A 13,998-nucleotide genomic window follows, 5' to 3' on the forward strand; every position below is an offset into this window, starting at 1 on the left:
TCTAGACCAGGGTCACAAAGCGCTTAAACAATCAAAACACTATTCAATAAGTATATACTTTAAAGGTCAAGATAAAACTGACAACAGGAGTTCCAGAAAATCAAGGAAAAGCAGTGTAACAACATCATCCGTGCACGTTGACAAACTTTCTTCCACATCCTTCACCGTAGCTTTCATGGCGGAGAGTTCAGAGGCGATCGTCAACCTGTATTCTTTGAGCTCCGCTCTAGCTGAACCAATATCCGCTCGAATCACCGCCATCTCACTTTCCAAAACTGCGCGAGCTTCTGTTTGAATAATTTCCCCTAAATGTCCAAAATGTTGAAAGGCTCATGAGAGGACAACTGAATGCAATGGAATGTAAATGTTTCTGCATTTTCTTATTTTAAGGATGCAGGACTGTTTATATGGTTTAGATATTATGTATATATAGATTTTTTTTTTTTTTAAAGGAAATTTCCACAGTTATTTTAATCATATCCAAACAAATACAATGTTTAAAAATGAATAAAAACTGTTTTAACCAAAGTTGTTGTTTAACCAAAAATATACTAATAACTCATTTCTGGGTAGTTTTAACACATCCTTTTTACCAAACATGCTGGGGTCAATAATCCAGCATTGGCTCGGTCCCTTTGCGACCCACCGTTGGCTTATAAATTGGGTTAGTTTTAACCCAGCAATTTTAAGTGATCAGATCGTTTATTGATGTCACAACTCAATGCTTCTTCATGTGTGGCTCTCACATGAACTTCACTATCTTATCTATATTTGTAAGACTTCGCCTTTTATGTTTTCCAACCGTGAAAACAAAATTAATCATTCAAGAATCAAGCTTCTTTATTGTTATTATTCAGCATTTTTAATATGCCAGACTTCTGGCATCAAACAGTACATACAACTTAAAGAAAAGAGGCAGAGTATAAATGACATTTTACATGTATTATTAATATTATTTTTGTAACTGTTTGTATTGTTTTTTTTGTTATTGTTGTTCTTCTTCTTATTATTATTAACACGTCCTTGATCCAGTGTGTGTGCCATGGAGTATCTCCAGGCGAGTAGGATACTTATCAGAGTACTTACTCTGGTCAACAAAAAATGAAATATTACAACATATTTCCATATTTAAGCATCTTAAGCTCTCATGGGCCTGGATAAAATGTCCCAGGATTTTGAGATAAGAGCATCAGGACAAAAACAAGTACAAGGAGAACAAAAAAACCCCAACGTATTTGAAAATACTAACAGTAATCTCAAACATTTTTTTTTTTTTTAAACTTCCACATAAATACAAAACAAAATTCAATTTGAAAATGATTTAAAGTTACAATTTAAATACAGTTTAAAGTACATTTGCAATCATAAGGTATTCATTACATTTCTCTGAGTCAACATTATCAAACAAAATGTTATTTACACGTATTATGAGGTGATTTATCCAAACATTTCTTCAAACCTTGTTTCACATTTTAGTTTGTTTATGTGTAGGTTTCTCAACCTTCACAGAGTCTCTCCGAACCATTTCAATCTCTTGCTGTTCGCTCCTCTCAGAATCCTCATCGTCGTCGTCGATCTTCTTCTTGAACTGGGCCTCGATCTCGACCGGGTTGATGTAGGTGTAGGAGTAAGCCATGATGGAGAAGATGAAGCATACGACCACCAGGAGCGAGGCGAAGAGGAAATACTCCGCCCACTGCAGTGAGTCACAAACATGCTTTAAGCTAATAACACTTTTTTTTTTTGGAACCATCAAACAAGTAACTTTCTTCTCCATGGTTTTGTATTTAGTCTCAACCAGGACAGGAGTTTAATATCATTAAAGAACAATTTAGACCAACTAAAATGATCATTTGCTCTGACCTTGATTTCCAGCCTGGCGATTAACGGCACGATCAGAACGATGAAGTTTCCAACCGCGACGGTCAACAACCAGCCGGCCTGCAGAACCGCCTTCATGTTGCTCGGCGCCTTGAGATCAACACAGGGTTGAGTTTGTTACGGGGGGGGGGACAACTTCCTTGAGTGGCATACCTGCGAGTACGAGAACTCCAGCCCCGTCACGGAGAACATCACCTCTCCTAACGTGATGAAGAAGTACTGAGGGATCTGGAGAGCGAGGTGGACGGTGCTGGGCTCGATGTCTGTTATCACGGTGATGAAGTCCTGGCACTGAAATCAGAGAGACACTCCTTTAAATCAGGAACATTTAGTTGTCGGTCCATTTCAAGAGGAACATTTTTAAATCTATTTATGAGGTTAAAAACTGTTGTGAATGAAATAAATGCAGGTTTGAGTGTCATTGTAAATAAAAGTATAAATATGTTTAACAGGAACATGAATCCAGCAGTTGGCCAAGGATGAGCCGTAAGTTTATCTGCGATTGATGTAATCAAAGAATTGTATCTTTTGAAAAAGAATGTAATTTAGGTATATTTTAAAGATTATAATCTAAATTCTTCCTTTAATTTAAATCACAGCCAAAATCAGACATTTTAACAACAGAAAAACGTCCAATTTTGTGGTGTATTCATTTCTCAAGTGAAGTGAACATTGTCTCTTCTGGTCTTTGAAAGAAGAAACCTGATGAATTGCTTCTTTATAGATGCCGCTAGTAAATGTCTAGTGAGTGAAGTATCAACAGTGCAGGTTAAACAAAGTGACCTTAGATAACGTCTACTTTAATTTATTGATTAAACAAAGTCATCGGAAACACACGTCGGTAATGTCGGTCAAGATTAGATAAGGTAGGTTTTACGACAGGAGAGACTCACATCAGGCCCGAAGGTGAAACCGGTCTGGATGAAGAACGTGGACGAACTCCCGAATCCAAAGTCTCTGGTGAAGTCACATGACTCGACACCGTTGTGTATGTTGAAATTGACCCTGCGTGTTTAAAAAGTAAATTATTACTTGTTTCTTTATACAGAAAAGTTGTGCATGTTCTGGCTAATAACACTTTATTAAAAACCATAAAGGAGCCAAGGTCTCAAGCAGGTAAGTTTCCACACTTTTTAAGTAGTTGGATAATTCAGATAAATCTTATCACCATATTGATACAAGAAGGGAAATTGTATTTCCTAGCGGTACATTGCATCGGAGTCAACCAAGCAAGTGGTCCTCATGGAACTAACAGTCCGCTAGGAGGACAGGATCGATGTAGCGAATGCTCATAAGAGGCCAAATACTCAAAGCTCATCACAGAGTACAGAACAGGGAGAGTTCAAACTCCTTGGCGTTAGAGGACTGCAACTAAGGAAAGCCACCAAGAAAATCATCCCAGTGGCTGTGGACCTGTACGGGGGGATCTGTGGGGTGCTACTTGGACACAAGCCAGGGTCTGATCGCCCCCCCAGATGGGACACCAAAACACCCTATCACCCAGGATTTATCACAGATGACGTGTCCAAGTTTCACCGTGAGGTGGGTTTTAAGTTCTATAATCATTGTTCTATTATTATAATGTAATTATATTATTATTATTATTATTATTATTATTATTATTATGTTGTATCATTATTATTTTGCACTGTATGTTTAATCTCACATTCATTTATGTTTAATCTTGTTTTTAATTTTGTTTCTCGTGAGAACAGATCAAGGATAATATATGACAAGAAAACATTAAAAGTTTTAAAATAAAATAATGTTTTGAATGATGTGTAACTATTGATATTGGCTGCGGTGATTGTGTTTGTCGTAAATATTGTTTTAACAAACGCTTGAAAAACAAATGCAAACACTTAAACAACATGCAATCAAAAAAGTTCTGAGATTGAACTCACCTTCCCTTTTTTATGTCGTAATATTCTGAGTTATCCATCGGATCAATAACTCCAAATTCTCCAACCGAAGATGAAATGTTCACTATTGACGGCATTCCATTGATAAATCTAAAAAACACAAGCAGTTATATCCTGATCATCACATCATGAGCTGATTTTTTTTTTACCGAAGTGTGTTTCTTCCATCCTGTGATTTATCTCTAATGTCAATGAACTGTAAGATAAGAAGTGCTGGTTATGTAATCAGTTGATCCATCATTTGTTTTCATCCACCAACCATCCAAGTGTTTCTGGCGTCAGCTGAGATCATGAGCGTCTGTCGAGCAGGTTTTTGTAAAAGCATCAAAGAATCGACATTTTGAGGGCTAATTGTAACCGGTACTAGAGTGTTGGTGAATGTTAGGTAATCCGGGGAGGCCTAGGGAAAGAAAAAACATCTTGGTTAGAAAACAAACAAACAACTTTTCACGTGAGGTCGTACCTGCGATCCATCCAGGGCTAGTTTGTGGGGGGGGGCGGTGATGATTATCGGGTAGGACCCCATGTTTAAGAACTTGACCTGACTCTGACCCTTCGTTGGGAATGTGGGAAGTGTTTTCTGTGAAGATCACATGACACGGTGAGGACATTATTGTGGCGCGACCTCCCTCTGATGGACGTCGCTTACATCGATCTGAAGCTGGACGATGCCGGCGCAGAAGAAAGCCAGAGCCGCCATGAACATCCCGACCGTCATCCTCCTCAGAGGCCTGCGCGAGAGTCAAGTTGACGCCACGGTCACTGGATCCACACGTTCCTGCTACTCACGTGAAGTCCACGCATTTCTGGATCAGGGGGTAGACGAGGCTGTCCATGATGGGCACCAGGGTCAAGATCAGGATGGGGTTGACTATCTGTAGAGGAGAATGGGGGTTAAAGGAGGGGTAGACGTCCTCAAAACGTTGTGAGGAAGCAATATTTCCAGTTAAGAATGTTTGGCCACTCATCCGAGAGGCTTTTTCGATTCCTAGAACTCTACACAGTCCAGTTGACCCGCTCTTGAACCACTTGGATAACCATGACCTGGATGAACGAGAACCTAAACTTTTTCTCATGGCTCGGGACAAAAAGAAGTTTGACTGGCATATCAGTCGTATGGAAGTATTTTAGTGCCAACAGAATAATAAATGGTTGAATTTCTGATTGAAATTTTGCATTGAAATATTTGTTCAATTGAGTTTAATAATCTGTATATTGATTTTGTCATTGAATTCAATAACATTTATATATAAAAGGTTAACTTTTTTTTTTTTAACAATCGAACCAGCGCCAGCGCTTCTATGTTTGTCACATGATTTTCTTTGTGTCGCATGATTGGCTGCAAATTCGGTACGTTTATGGTATCGACTGGTGCCACTATTGGACCAACATTTTTATATTGAATTTTAAAAGCTACAAATTAAATTCCTTTTTTAAAATTACATTTTAAATTCTATTCTTTTTGTGTGACACAGAGACATCTGTGAGACGAGAACACGTACCTGCATCTGGTCCGGCTGTATATCGATCAACCCCTGAAAAAAACAGACATCAGCACATTTTCGACCCAGGAAATACATTTAAAGACGTTTCAAGAATAAAACATACAAAGTCTCCGTCCATGGTGGTGGCCTGCAGGGTCCATCTGGAGCCCTTCAGGGAGGAGCAGAGGCGTTACATTAAGAGTCAGAGTGGAGGTTAAAAAAAAGAAGAAGAAAAATCACCTTTTGATCGAACAAGGTCCAGAACATGGGCAGCGGGATGTACAAGACGAGAACCTTCAGAACCATTTTGATCTGCGCGATGAGAAGTTTCTGCAACAAAAATGAAAGCGGCGTTAATACGTGGAAGACACAGAGGTGGAGAGACGACCGCAGACGTACGTCGTACTTCTCCTCGGCCCAGTCCAGCCAGTGAGCTCTCCTCGGGAACTGTTTGCCTCGGTGAATGTAGCGGTTCTCGATGGAGAACTGAGGGACAGATTTTTGTGTTGACAGAAGTGCGTTTTGTGGGTCGGCAGGTGCGACGGCGACACACTCACCGTGATGCACTTGCACACGTCCAGCATGATGTTTCCTTCGGGCTCGGCTTTGTAGTACAAACCGCTCCCGGCGATGAACACGACTGTCGGAGACACACGTTCAACACCAAGATCTTCAGGTTCTGTTGAGAAAACTCACCGAGAGCCACGACCATCAGAGCCGCCGGGACGCCGAAGGCCAGAGCGTAGCAGCTGGACTTGATGTGGATGCCACACTCTTGAGCTGCAATCACAGTCACATCATTTCCTCTTGACGTCACTTCATCTCGTCTCGTTTAGTTCCTCCATGATCTCTCTTTTATTCTGCCTCAATGTTGATGTCTTTCCAAATGTGTCTCTTTATTGTTTTGCTGTCGTTATTTGAATGTTTTCTCCTGACAGACAGCAGTGGAAGCGTTTCCTTCTCTACATGAACCTTTTTTTCTCCACTCCATCCATCCATCCATCCATCCATCCATCCATCCATCCATCCATCCATCCATCCATCCATCCATCCATCCATCCATCCATCCATCCATCCATCCATCCATCCATCCATCCATCCATCCATCCATCCATCCATCCATCCATCCATCCATCCATCCATCCATCCATCCATCCATCCATCCATCCATCCATCCATCCATCCATCATTCTGTCAATCCATCCATGCATCCATCCATCCATCCATCCATCCATCCATCCATCCATCCATCCATCCATCCATCCATCCATCCATCCATCCATCCATCCATCCATATAGCCATCCTTCTGTCAATCCAATCCATCAATCAAGCATCCCAACATAAGGCCACCATCCATCCATCCATCCATCCATCCATCCACCTATGCATCCCTCACGCCATCAAACACCCCAGCATAATGCCATCATCCATTAATACATCCATCTTTCGTCCATCCATTCAATATACTGTATCTATTGACCTATTTTTTGATGCTTACTTTCTCCTTTTGGCCTCATAGTCTTATAGTTAAAAGATCACACATCATGATGAATCAACTAAATCTAAGACAAACTCACCTCTGAGTGTTGGCGTGATGAGGGTGGACAGAAGACTGCCACCGTTAATGCACAGGTAGAAGACAGAGAAGAAGGTTTTCCTCTGCTTTTCCTGCACACACCGACACATCAGAAAGTTCAGTAAACTGGAGTGGACGCATATTTTAGTGACGTGACCAGATATACTGATCACATGGGTCAGAACCACAGTAATTATCTTGTTTTTCAGCAGGGAAGCTGGAGATCGCTGCAACAACACAACGGGTGCGGTAAGAGATGAAGTTCCAACCTGGTCCTCGTTGAACTGGTCGCCACCAAAAGCAGACACGCAGGGTTTGATGCCGCCGGTGCCGAGAGCGATGAGGAAGAGACCCACCATGGACAACACGCTGAGGGATGGAAGGAGAGGTCATTCAAGGTCACGCCTGTGACAAGTCAACTCACATATGGAAGGTCATGTTGTCCGGCTCCCCGTTCATGTCGGCGTCAGTGATGTCATGGACGGCACTCACTGCCAGGGCGACCTGGCCGACCGCGTAGACGATGGACAGATAGATGATGGTCCTGAGATGATTGAAAATGCATTTTACTATATATATATATATATATATATATATATATATATTTTGTTCCATAATATACATTTTTCTCCATTTCCATATACATTTCTCAATTAATGCCCATATTAACAAACATTTCCCTATATTTTTTTCTTTATATTTCTTTATTTTAATTTAAATGCCGTTATTTCACCAAATATTATTTATTAAAATAATAATTTGTTTTTCCACATTCATATCCTGATTATACATAAATATTTCCAACATATCTTCTATAATTATTTAATTTCTGTTTTTATTTATTTTAATTCTTATTCAGACATGCATTTATAACTCATGTTTCCCACACGATTCTTTATTAAAATCATTTTTCTCATTGACTTACTTGAACTTTCCCAGCCAGGAGTCGGCGACGATGGCCCCCAGGATGGGCGTCAGGTAACAGAGGGCCACAAAAGCGTGGTAGACGTTGGTCGCGGTGGTATCGTCAAAGCGCAGGAAGAACTTGAAGTAAAGGACCAGCACCACTGTGGGCCGGTTGCAACGTTAACCAAACAAAAAAACAAGGTCGCATTTTTGCTGGTTTTCAAGGCATGAAAATGGAAGTTTCAGTTTGAAGACATGAACGTATTCTGCAATGAAGTTCTTTTTAAGACACCTTTATTGTATCATCTTTTTTTCCTCTAAATATATTTTATATCTTGGATTTTCAGCGGACTAGTGACCGATGTGGTTCACCCAAGGAGTAGCCCATTAACCCAGTCCCTTAAAAAAACATTATCTTATTTTTTATTTTGTTAGACTTTGTGTTTTCTGTGGTGATTATTGAAGGATCAATAATGTGATTAGTGTATTGGAAAAAATATCATAATTAATAATATATATTAAAGTTGCAAAAAAGTTGGAATCTCTGGACTAATCTTATCGGACATTAATATCGCTTTGAAAACTGATATAAAATCCTCTCTGTGAGATCAATAAAGTTTAAATCTAAATCTACTACAACACATGTTGTGCGTGTCATGAACTCTCACCTCGCATGCCATAGTAGGAAAACCTCTCGCAAAACTCATTGACAACTATGAAGAAAATGCTGATGGGGTATCCAAACACCGACTTGTCCTGGTGAACACATGACACCCTCTTAATTCACTGGTCCAGAGACCCTCCAGCGTTCTACTCACGCTCCCCCTGCTCTTCTTCTTCCCGGGATCCTCGTGGTCTTCTGTGGATAAAAGCAGGTGCTCAGTCCAGAAGTCTACCTCCGGGGTTCTGGAGACAACTCACCGGCCATGATGTCTTCTGCAGCTGCTTATCCTTCACACAGAAGAGTTTCTAAAATGATCGCTCCTTATGACCCCCAGAGGTGTCGACACCTTGCTGACTCTGCACGATGGGCGGGACCAAGAGATAGGATGTTCTTAACACCTGGAGTCGGCAGCACGAGGCGAGGAGAGCAAACACGCGGGGCCCAGACAGCCAATATTAGTGTTTTATTCATGAAAAGCAATTGGGAGTCAGTTTACAGCAGAACAGTGACGTTAAATAAAAAACTGCTCAACGTATAAAAAACAGTAAAAAGCTTCGAAAAGGCTTCCACAGTAGCTGTTCTCTTTGGCAAGAACGTCGTTTCTTACAGTGTTTGAGCTCCACACAGCAACAGACTTGAAAATATTGCACGCTTTTATATACAACGTCGGCTTTAAATACGCTGGAATCAAAGAGAGGGGGCGCCGATTTATACAAATATAAGTACATGGGTGTGCAGGTATAAAAAGTGGGTTACTGTACAAACACAACGTGACCGGGAGTGCGAGATACATGCATGTGGACCATCCCTCGTTTCTTCAGGACAGTCTCCGCCCTCCTCTTTCCTTGGAACACACGCTTGGCCCTGAGTCTTTCGCGGGCGTTTTCAAGAGAAGTTACATTTTGGCGATTGATCTTCACACCACAGAAGAAGAGCTGGGAATGCCATGGATGGTGGCACCGCTGGGCGTCCCACTGATGGCGTTGAAGATGTGGATGGAGTCCGGGAGGAGGCTCTTCATCCCGTCCTCCACTGGGCTGATCTGGAAGGACGAGGAACAGTTTGACTGACAGTTCGAGTTTTTTTTTTTGTTACGACGCAACAGATGAAAATGTTGAAAAACCTTGTTGTTCAGCCTTTTTTTCTAGTTGTCAGCCTTCGCATTTCACCACCGCAATACAGTGAGATGGAATGCGCCCTCTAGTGGGGAATCGCAAAACTAAAGAAAAATAAATATATTTAAAAATAGAGGGAAAATAGAAGATTTATCATAAAAAGGGCCACATCTTTTAAAATGATTGTTTAAAACAGACAAAAACACAATGCTTACTTATGAACTTAAAATTAGAAAAAAACTTTTTTTTTTCTCCTTTCAACAAATAACCTTCTGTGTTCGTTTTTTCCAACAAGTTGACATTTAAGATCTTTAACACAATCTGGATTTTCTAGATAATATCTTATCCAGGTGATGATAAGGACACTCTGTTATCTGAACGTGGAGTCTCAAACTCCAGATAACCACTACCTGCCGTGTTGGCTTCTTTTGTCTCTCGCTCTAACAAACGTTCTTGTACAACGTGTTAACTGGTCATAAATAAGATGCTGACTCACATTTTTCTTTTTTCAACAAATGTTTCCCAACATGTTCAAAACAATCACATGCCTCGACATTCACGGAAAACACAACCCAACACACATGCAGAAACAAACATAAACTCTTTTTTTTTTTCTAATGTTCTTGTGCTTTTGTGCGGATAATTTCTGAATTATCTGACTCTGTACATGTACATCATTAATATAACAACTGTTTATAAACTTGTATGAACATGACACAAAGCTACTAAGGAAACTTGAATGTGTCACAGAACCTTCAGCTTCAACTTTTTTAAATGGCAACAATTTTTTGTTTAATTTTTTTAATTAATAATTTTTTTTCAAAATTCCATTAATATTTAACTTTTACTTTAGTTTTTTCTTCTTTTATTTATTTTTAATCCAACCTTTATTATTACAACGAGTCTATCTTTGAAATAATGCAACACTCTGACATGTAAACATAGTGAAGTGTTTAACTAAAAGGTAAGTAAGTCAGAAAGTGAACTTTATTTGTAAATGCTGATAGTTTTCATAAACGGCTCCTGAAGGGAAGGTTTTCATTGGACATGTCTGAGTCAACAGGGAGACAGTTGGAACACGTGGTTGGATCAACATTACCACCGTCATCATCCGATCTGCTGGTGCAGCATCAGAGGGAACAGAGAAGGTTGTGGTTACGTCGCACAGCAGCAGCAAACACAGACAAGTCAACACAAGACGCTGAGCTGTCACCTGCTCGTGCATGATGATTGACAGCTCTCTGGCCAGGTCTCTGTAGTTGGCCTTCATCTCGTCGTGGTACTCGTGCTGGTCCTCTTTGATCAGACGCTCGTTCACGCTCAGGCCTTGACCGCAGGCCTCCACGAAGAGCCTGAGAAAGATCGGCTCAGTGAGTTCGGCTCTGTTGACTCGCGTGAGGCTCAAACTGGTTTGGCAAAAAAAGAAGAGCAGACCCCTGCCAGGCAGCTCAGGTCACATGACACACATGACTTGGACTCTTGCATGTGTAGAAATGAAGGACTTATCGTGTCATTCTCTACAAACATGCTAATGCTAACCCTGGCTTATTTATATATTGTGTAATCCATTTATCATCCATCAATATTTACATCTTTCACCCATCCATCCATCCATTTATGTCTTCATCAATCATCCACTCATGTCTTGGTCCATTAATTTATACCTTCAACGATGCATCCATCCATTCGTCAACCTCTTCTTCCATCCATCCATTCATCTCACTGTCTCTGTTTACATCTCTCGTTCATCTGTCTATGTTTTCATCTCTCATCCATCCATCCATCCATCCACCCATCTTTCCAAACATCATCATCAAGTTTTAATCTATCACCGATCTATCTTTTCATCAATAATCCATCCATGTCTTCATCCATCCAGCCATCTATCCATACAGCCCAGGTATGTCTGACCGGATTAGAACCTGTGACCATCTTGCTCTGAGGCTGCATCATTACTAACTATGTAATAACCTGGAATGATCAATTATAGTCGGATGTATTGAACTTTAGCGATCCCTCAGGAAACTCCTTATAAGGTAACAATCACAGTAGACTCACCTGAACACCTCCTTCAACTGCTTGACTTTGTTTTCAGGATTCTTTTTGGCACAGGCGTCGTCCAGGAAAGCTCGGGCGTAAGCCAGTGGCCCGGCGTTGACCTGAACATGAAACTCGTTAACGTTTGGACCAGACATGATGGGAGCGCGAGGGACGCACACCTGCACACTGATGCTGCCCTGCAGTTTGAGCTGCAGCTTGATCATGTCCACGTCGCTGGACGAGCACAGCTGCTTGATCTCGGCCACCTTCCTGCTCATCTCGTCGATGGCCACCTCGATGGGGCTGAGGTCGGTGTGGTGCTGGTACATCACCGCGATCCTCTTCTTCACGTAGGGGAAACAGTGCGTGGCTGCCGGACACAAACACACACACTCTCAGCCTGATGTCACAGGTTCACATCCCATTCTGTGCAGAGGTAAACAATCACTTGAACGTGACTGGAGAGCAACAACAAGATAAGGTTGAAGGTGTGTCTGTTTCTGAGTCACAAAAGATTGTGGATAAGAACAGACATTCATTATTTTATCAAGATCTACGTCTCGCAGATGCTGAGTAACTTGTTATTTGCTCTGACAACAACATTTTTATTAACGGGCCATATATAGAATGACTCGCTGTTTTTGTCATACTTACTAAATGTAAATGATTTTTGATTTCCTCATTTTTTTAAAATTAAATATTTAGATGTTTGATATGAAATGTTAATGTCTGATATCAGTAACTACATAATTAAAAACAAAAAAACTAATTACAGTTTAAAATAAATTTGTTTCAAGCTTTCTTATTTATTTTATTGATTAACCAAATGTTTGCTTTCAAATAGAAGGTTTAATTAACACATTTATGTATTTATATCTCTACTTTATAAATATATTATAAATACTATAAATAAATGTTTAAGTCATCATTTAATTTTATGTCTTATAAGTATTTGTATTTTTACACATTTACCTTATCAGATACCTCTCTCAGAAACTACTTTTAAAAGTTTTACATTTATCTTTTTGAATGAACCGTAGTTGTTATGTAAGTTTATTTCTTTAATAGGATTAAAACATGTTAAATATTGATTGTAGTTACAAAATAATAATGTAATTTAAAATGTATGCATAAATTGAATAAATTAAATGAACAAAATGATAAGTATTAGTTATTTGTAAACTCCCGTGCTTTGGTAAAGTTGTGATACAAGACGATCTGCAGCAGCGTCTCAGAGACTCACTGGTCAATATGGTCCTGCGCTTGAACTGCTCCTCCACGCCGCCCTGCTTCTTGCCCGATATCGTAAACGGCATCTCAAACACGAATCTGCGAATATTGTGGCTCTTTTCAAACTCCGTCTTCCTGTCCGCCAGCTCCTTCTCGTCCATGTACGGCGTCACGTGTGTCACTTGGATGTAGGCGTACTTGGAGTCCAGGTCTTTGGGGTTAATCTGTACATAAACGTCATCGTCAGCGTCCCATCATGAGGACGGGATCTCCAGAGGACTCACCTTCCCGGAGTCCTGGATCATCTTCACGTTCTCCGGACCGAACTTCTCCGAGTACAACTTCAGCAGCCTCTGAGAGATCTCTGACAGAGGAGTGAGTTTGGGCTCTTTGTAGATGTACTCTTTCCCGTCCTCGTCCTCGAAGAAGCCCTGCGAGGAAAACACAGACGTCACTGATATATTTAGTCTTTAATATATTATGGAAAAAATATAAAAAAGGTGATAGATAACAGTGAAAATGCAGATGTAACTCAATTACTATCATTATTAATTATGTTTATGTATTAAAAGAAATATGAGAAAATATGTTAAAATAAGGTTAGTACACAAATAATATATATAATTATGAAACACCAGAGAAATCAATATAATTAATATAAAACAAAAAGTAATTTGGAAACAACATTTAGTCTTGCCAGTGCATTATGGGACGATGTGAGTGGTATTTATGATATTAAAGAAATGATGAAGTAATGTTGCGGGCCTTTGAAGAGGACCTGATGTGGCCCCTGAACACACCATGTTCTGTGTCACTGAAGGTCACATGGTTCTAAGTCTACCTGCTGCACTAGCGAGGAATCACAAGACTTGCTAACACTTCACTGGAGACACTTTACCTCGAAGTCTGAGTCAGTAAACTGGTACTGCTACGAGCATGTTGACGACACAATGACAGATAAAGTTGTTATTTCAATAACTTTCAGACAACCAGGAAGTGAGCACACCCAGCAGGTCATTACACAACAGCACCAGCAGGGGGCAGATTAGGTTCTAATGACCAACACAGCAGGCACAGAAAGTCCCAGAAGCCTGAATCATGAGCCCAGAAAGTTCACATCAACACCACAGCACTCGAAGGAGCTAGCAAGGTTGTCTGTGCCACTTACCGCTGCCTTCA

At 40.4% G+C, this 13,998-nt stretch overlaps 2 protein-coding genes across 9 annotated transcripts in view; both read right to left on the reverse strand.

Moving 5' to 3' along the window:
• Positions 1 to 884: 884 nt before the first annotated feature.
• Positions 885 to 8,514, reverse strand: slc15a1a (solute carrier family 15 member 1a). 2 transcript variants are annotated; one of them, XM_087804293.1, is made up of 21 exons: positions 8,439 to 8,514; positions 7,790 to 7,931; positions 7,289 to 7,408; positions 7,134 to 7,233; positions 6,866 to 6,956; positions 5,984 to 6,067; positions 5,845 to 5,927; positions 5,687 to 5,773; positions 5,528 to 5,617; positions 5,412 to 5,456; positions 5,306 to 5,338; positions 4,593 to 4,678; positions 4,453 to 4,534; positions 4,267 to 4,383; positions 4,063 to 4,203; positions 3,953 to 3,999; positions 3,786 to 3,893; positions 2,775 to 2,886; positions 2,035 to 2,172; positions 1,864 to 1,971; positions 885 to 1,696 (listed from the first exon to the last, which is right to left on the reverse strand). In XM_087804293.1, the coding sequence occupies exons 1-21, from the start codon at positions 8,443 to 8,445 to the stop codon at positions 1,466 to 1,468; spliced, it is 2,052 nt and encodes a 683-aa protein (XP_087660419.1). In that variant the 5' UTR covers positions 8,446 to 8,514; the 3' UTR covers positions 885 to 1,465. The 2 variants fall into 2 exon arrangements, with proteins under 2 accessions (XP_087660419.1, XP_087660418.1); XM_087804292.1 differs by having other exon boundaries at positions 5,528 to 5,773; positions 8,439 to 8,511.
• A 368-nt stretch (positions 8,515 to 8,882) lies between these two features.
• LOC148068715 (dedicator of cytokinesis protein 9-like) overlaps positions 8,883 to 13,998 on the reverse strand; it is a 64,045-nt gene continuing 58,929 nt past the window's right edge. For 4 of the 7 annotated variants that reach the window (XM_087804291.1, XM_087804286.1, XM_087804289.1 and 1 more), the window contains 6 exons: positions 13,104 to 13,250; positions 12,833 to 13,043; positions 11,769 to 11,959; positions 11,608 to 11,708; positions 10,763 to 10,901; positions 8,883 to 9,476 (listed from right to left, as the gene is read on the reverse strand). In XM_087804291.1, the coding sequence (XP_087660417.1) occupies positions 9,351 to 9,476; positions 10,763 to 10,901; positions 11,608 to 11,708; positions 11,769 to 11,959; positions 12,833 to 13,043; positions 13,104 to 13,250 (915 nt within the window). In that variant the 3' untranslated portion in view covers positions 8,883 to 9,350. Of the gene's footprint in view, positions 9,477 to 10,762; positions 10,902 to 11,607; positions 11,709 to 11,768; positions 11,960 to 12,832; positions 13,044 to 13,103; positions 13,251 to 13,717; positions 13,748 to 13,998 lie in introns of all 7 variants that reach the window. The other 3 variants (XM_087804285.1, XM_087804288.1, XM_087804287.1) reach the window with 1 other exon arrangement.

This window comes from Callionymus lyra, chromosome 12, assembly GCF_982586985.1.
Source record: "Callionymus lyra chromosome 12, fCalLyr1.hap1.1, whole genome shotgun sequence".
In the NCBI taxonomy this organism is placed as follows: domain Eukaryota; kingdom Metazoa; phylum Chordata; class Actinopteri; order Syngnathiformes; family Callionymidae; genus Callionymus; species Callionymus lyra.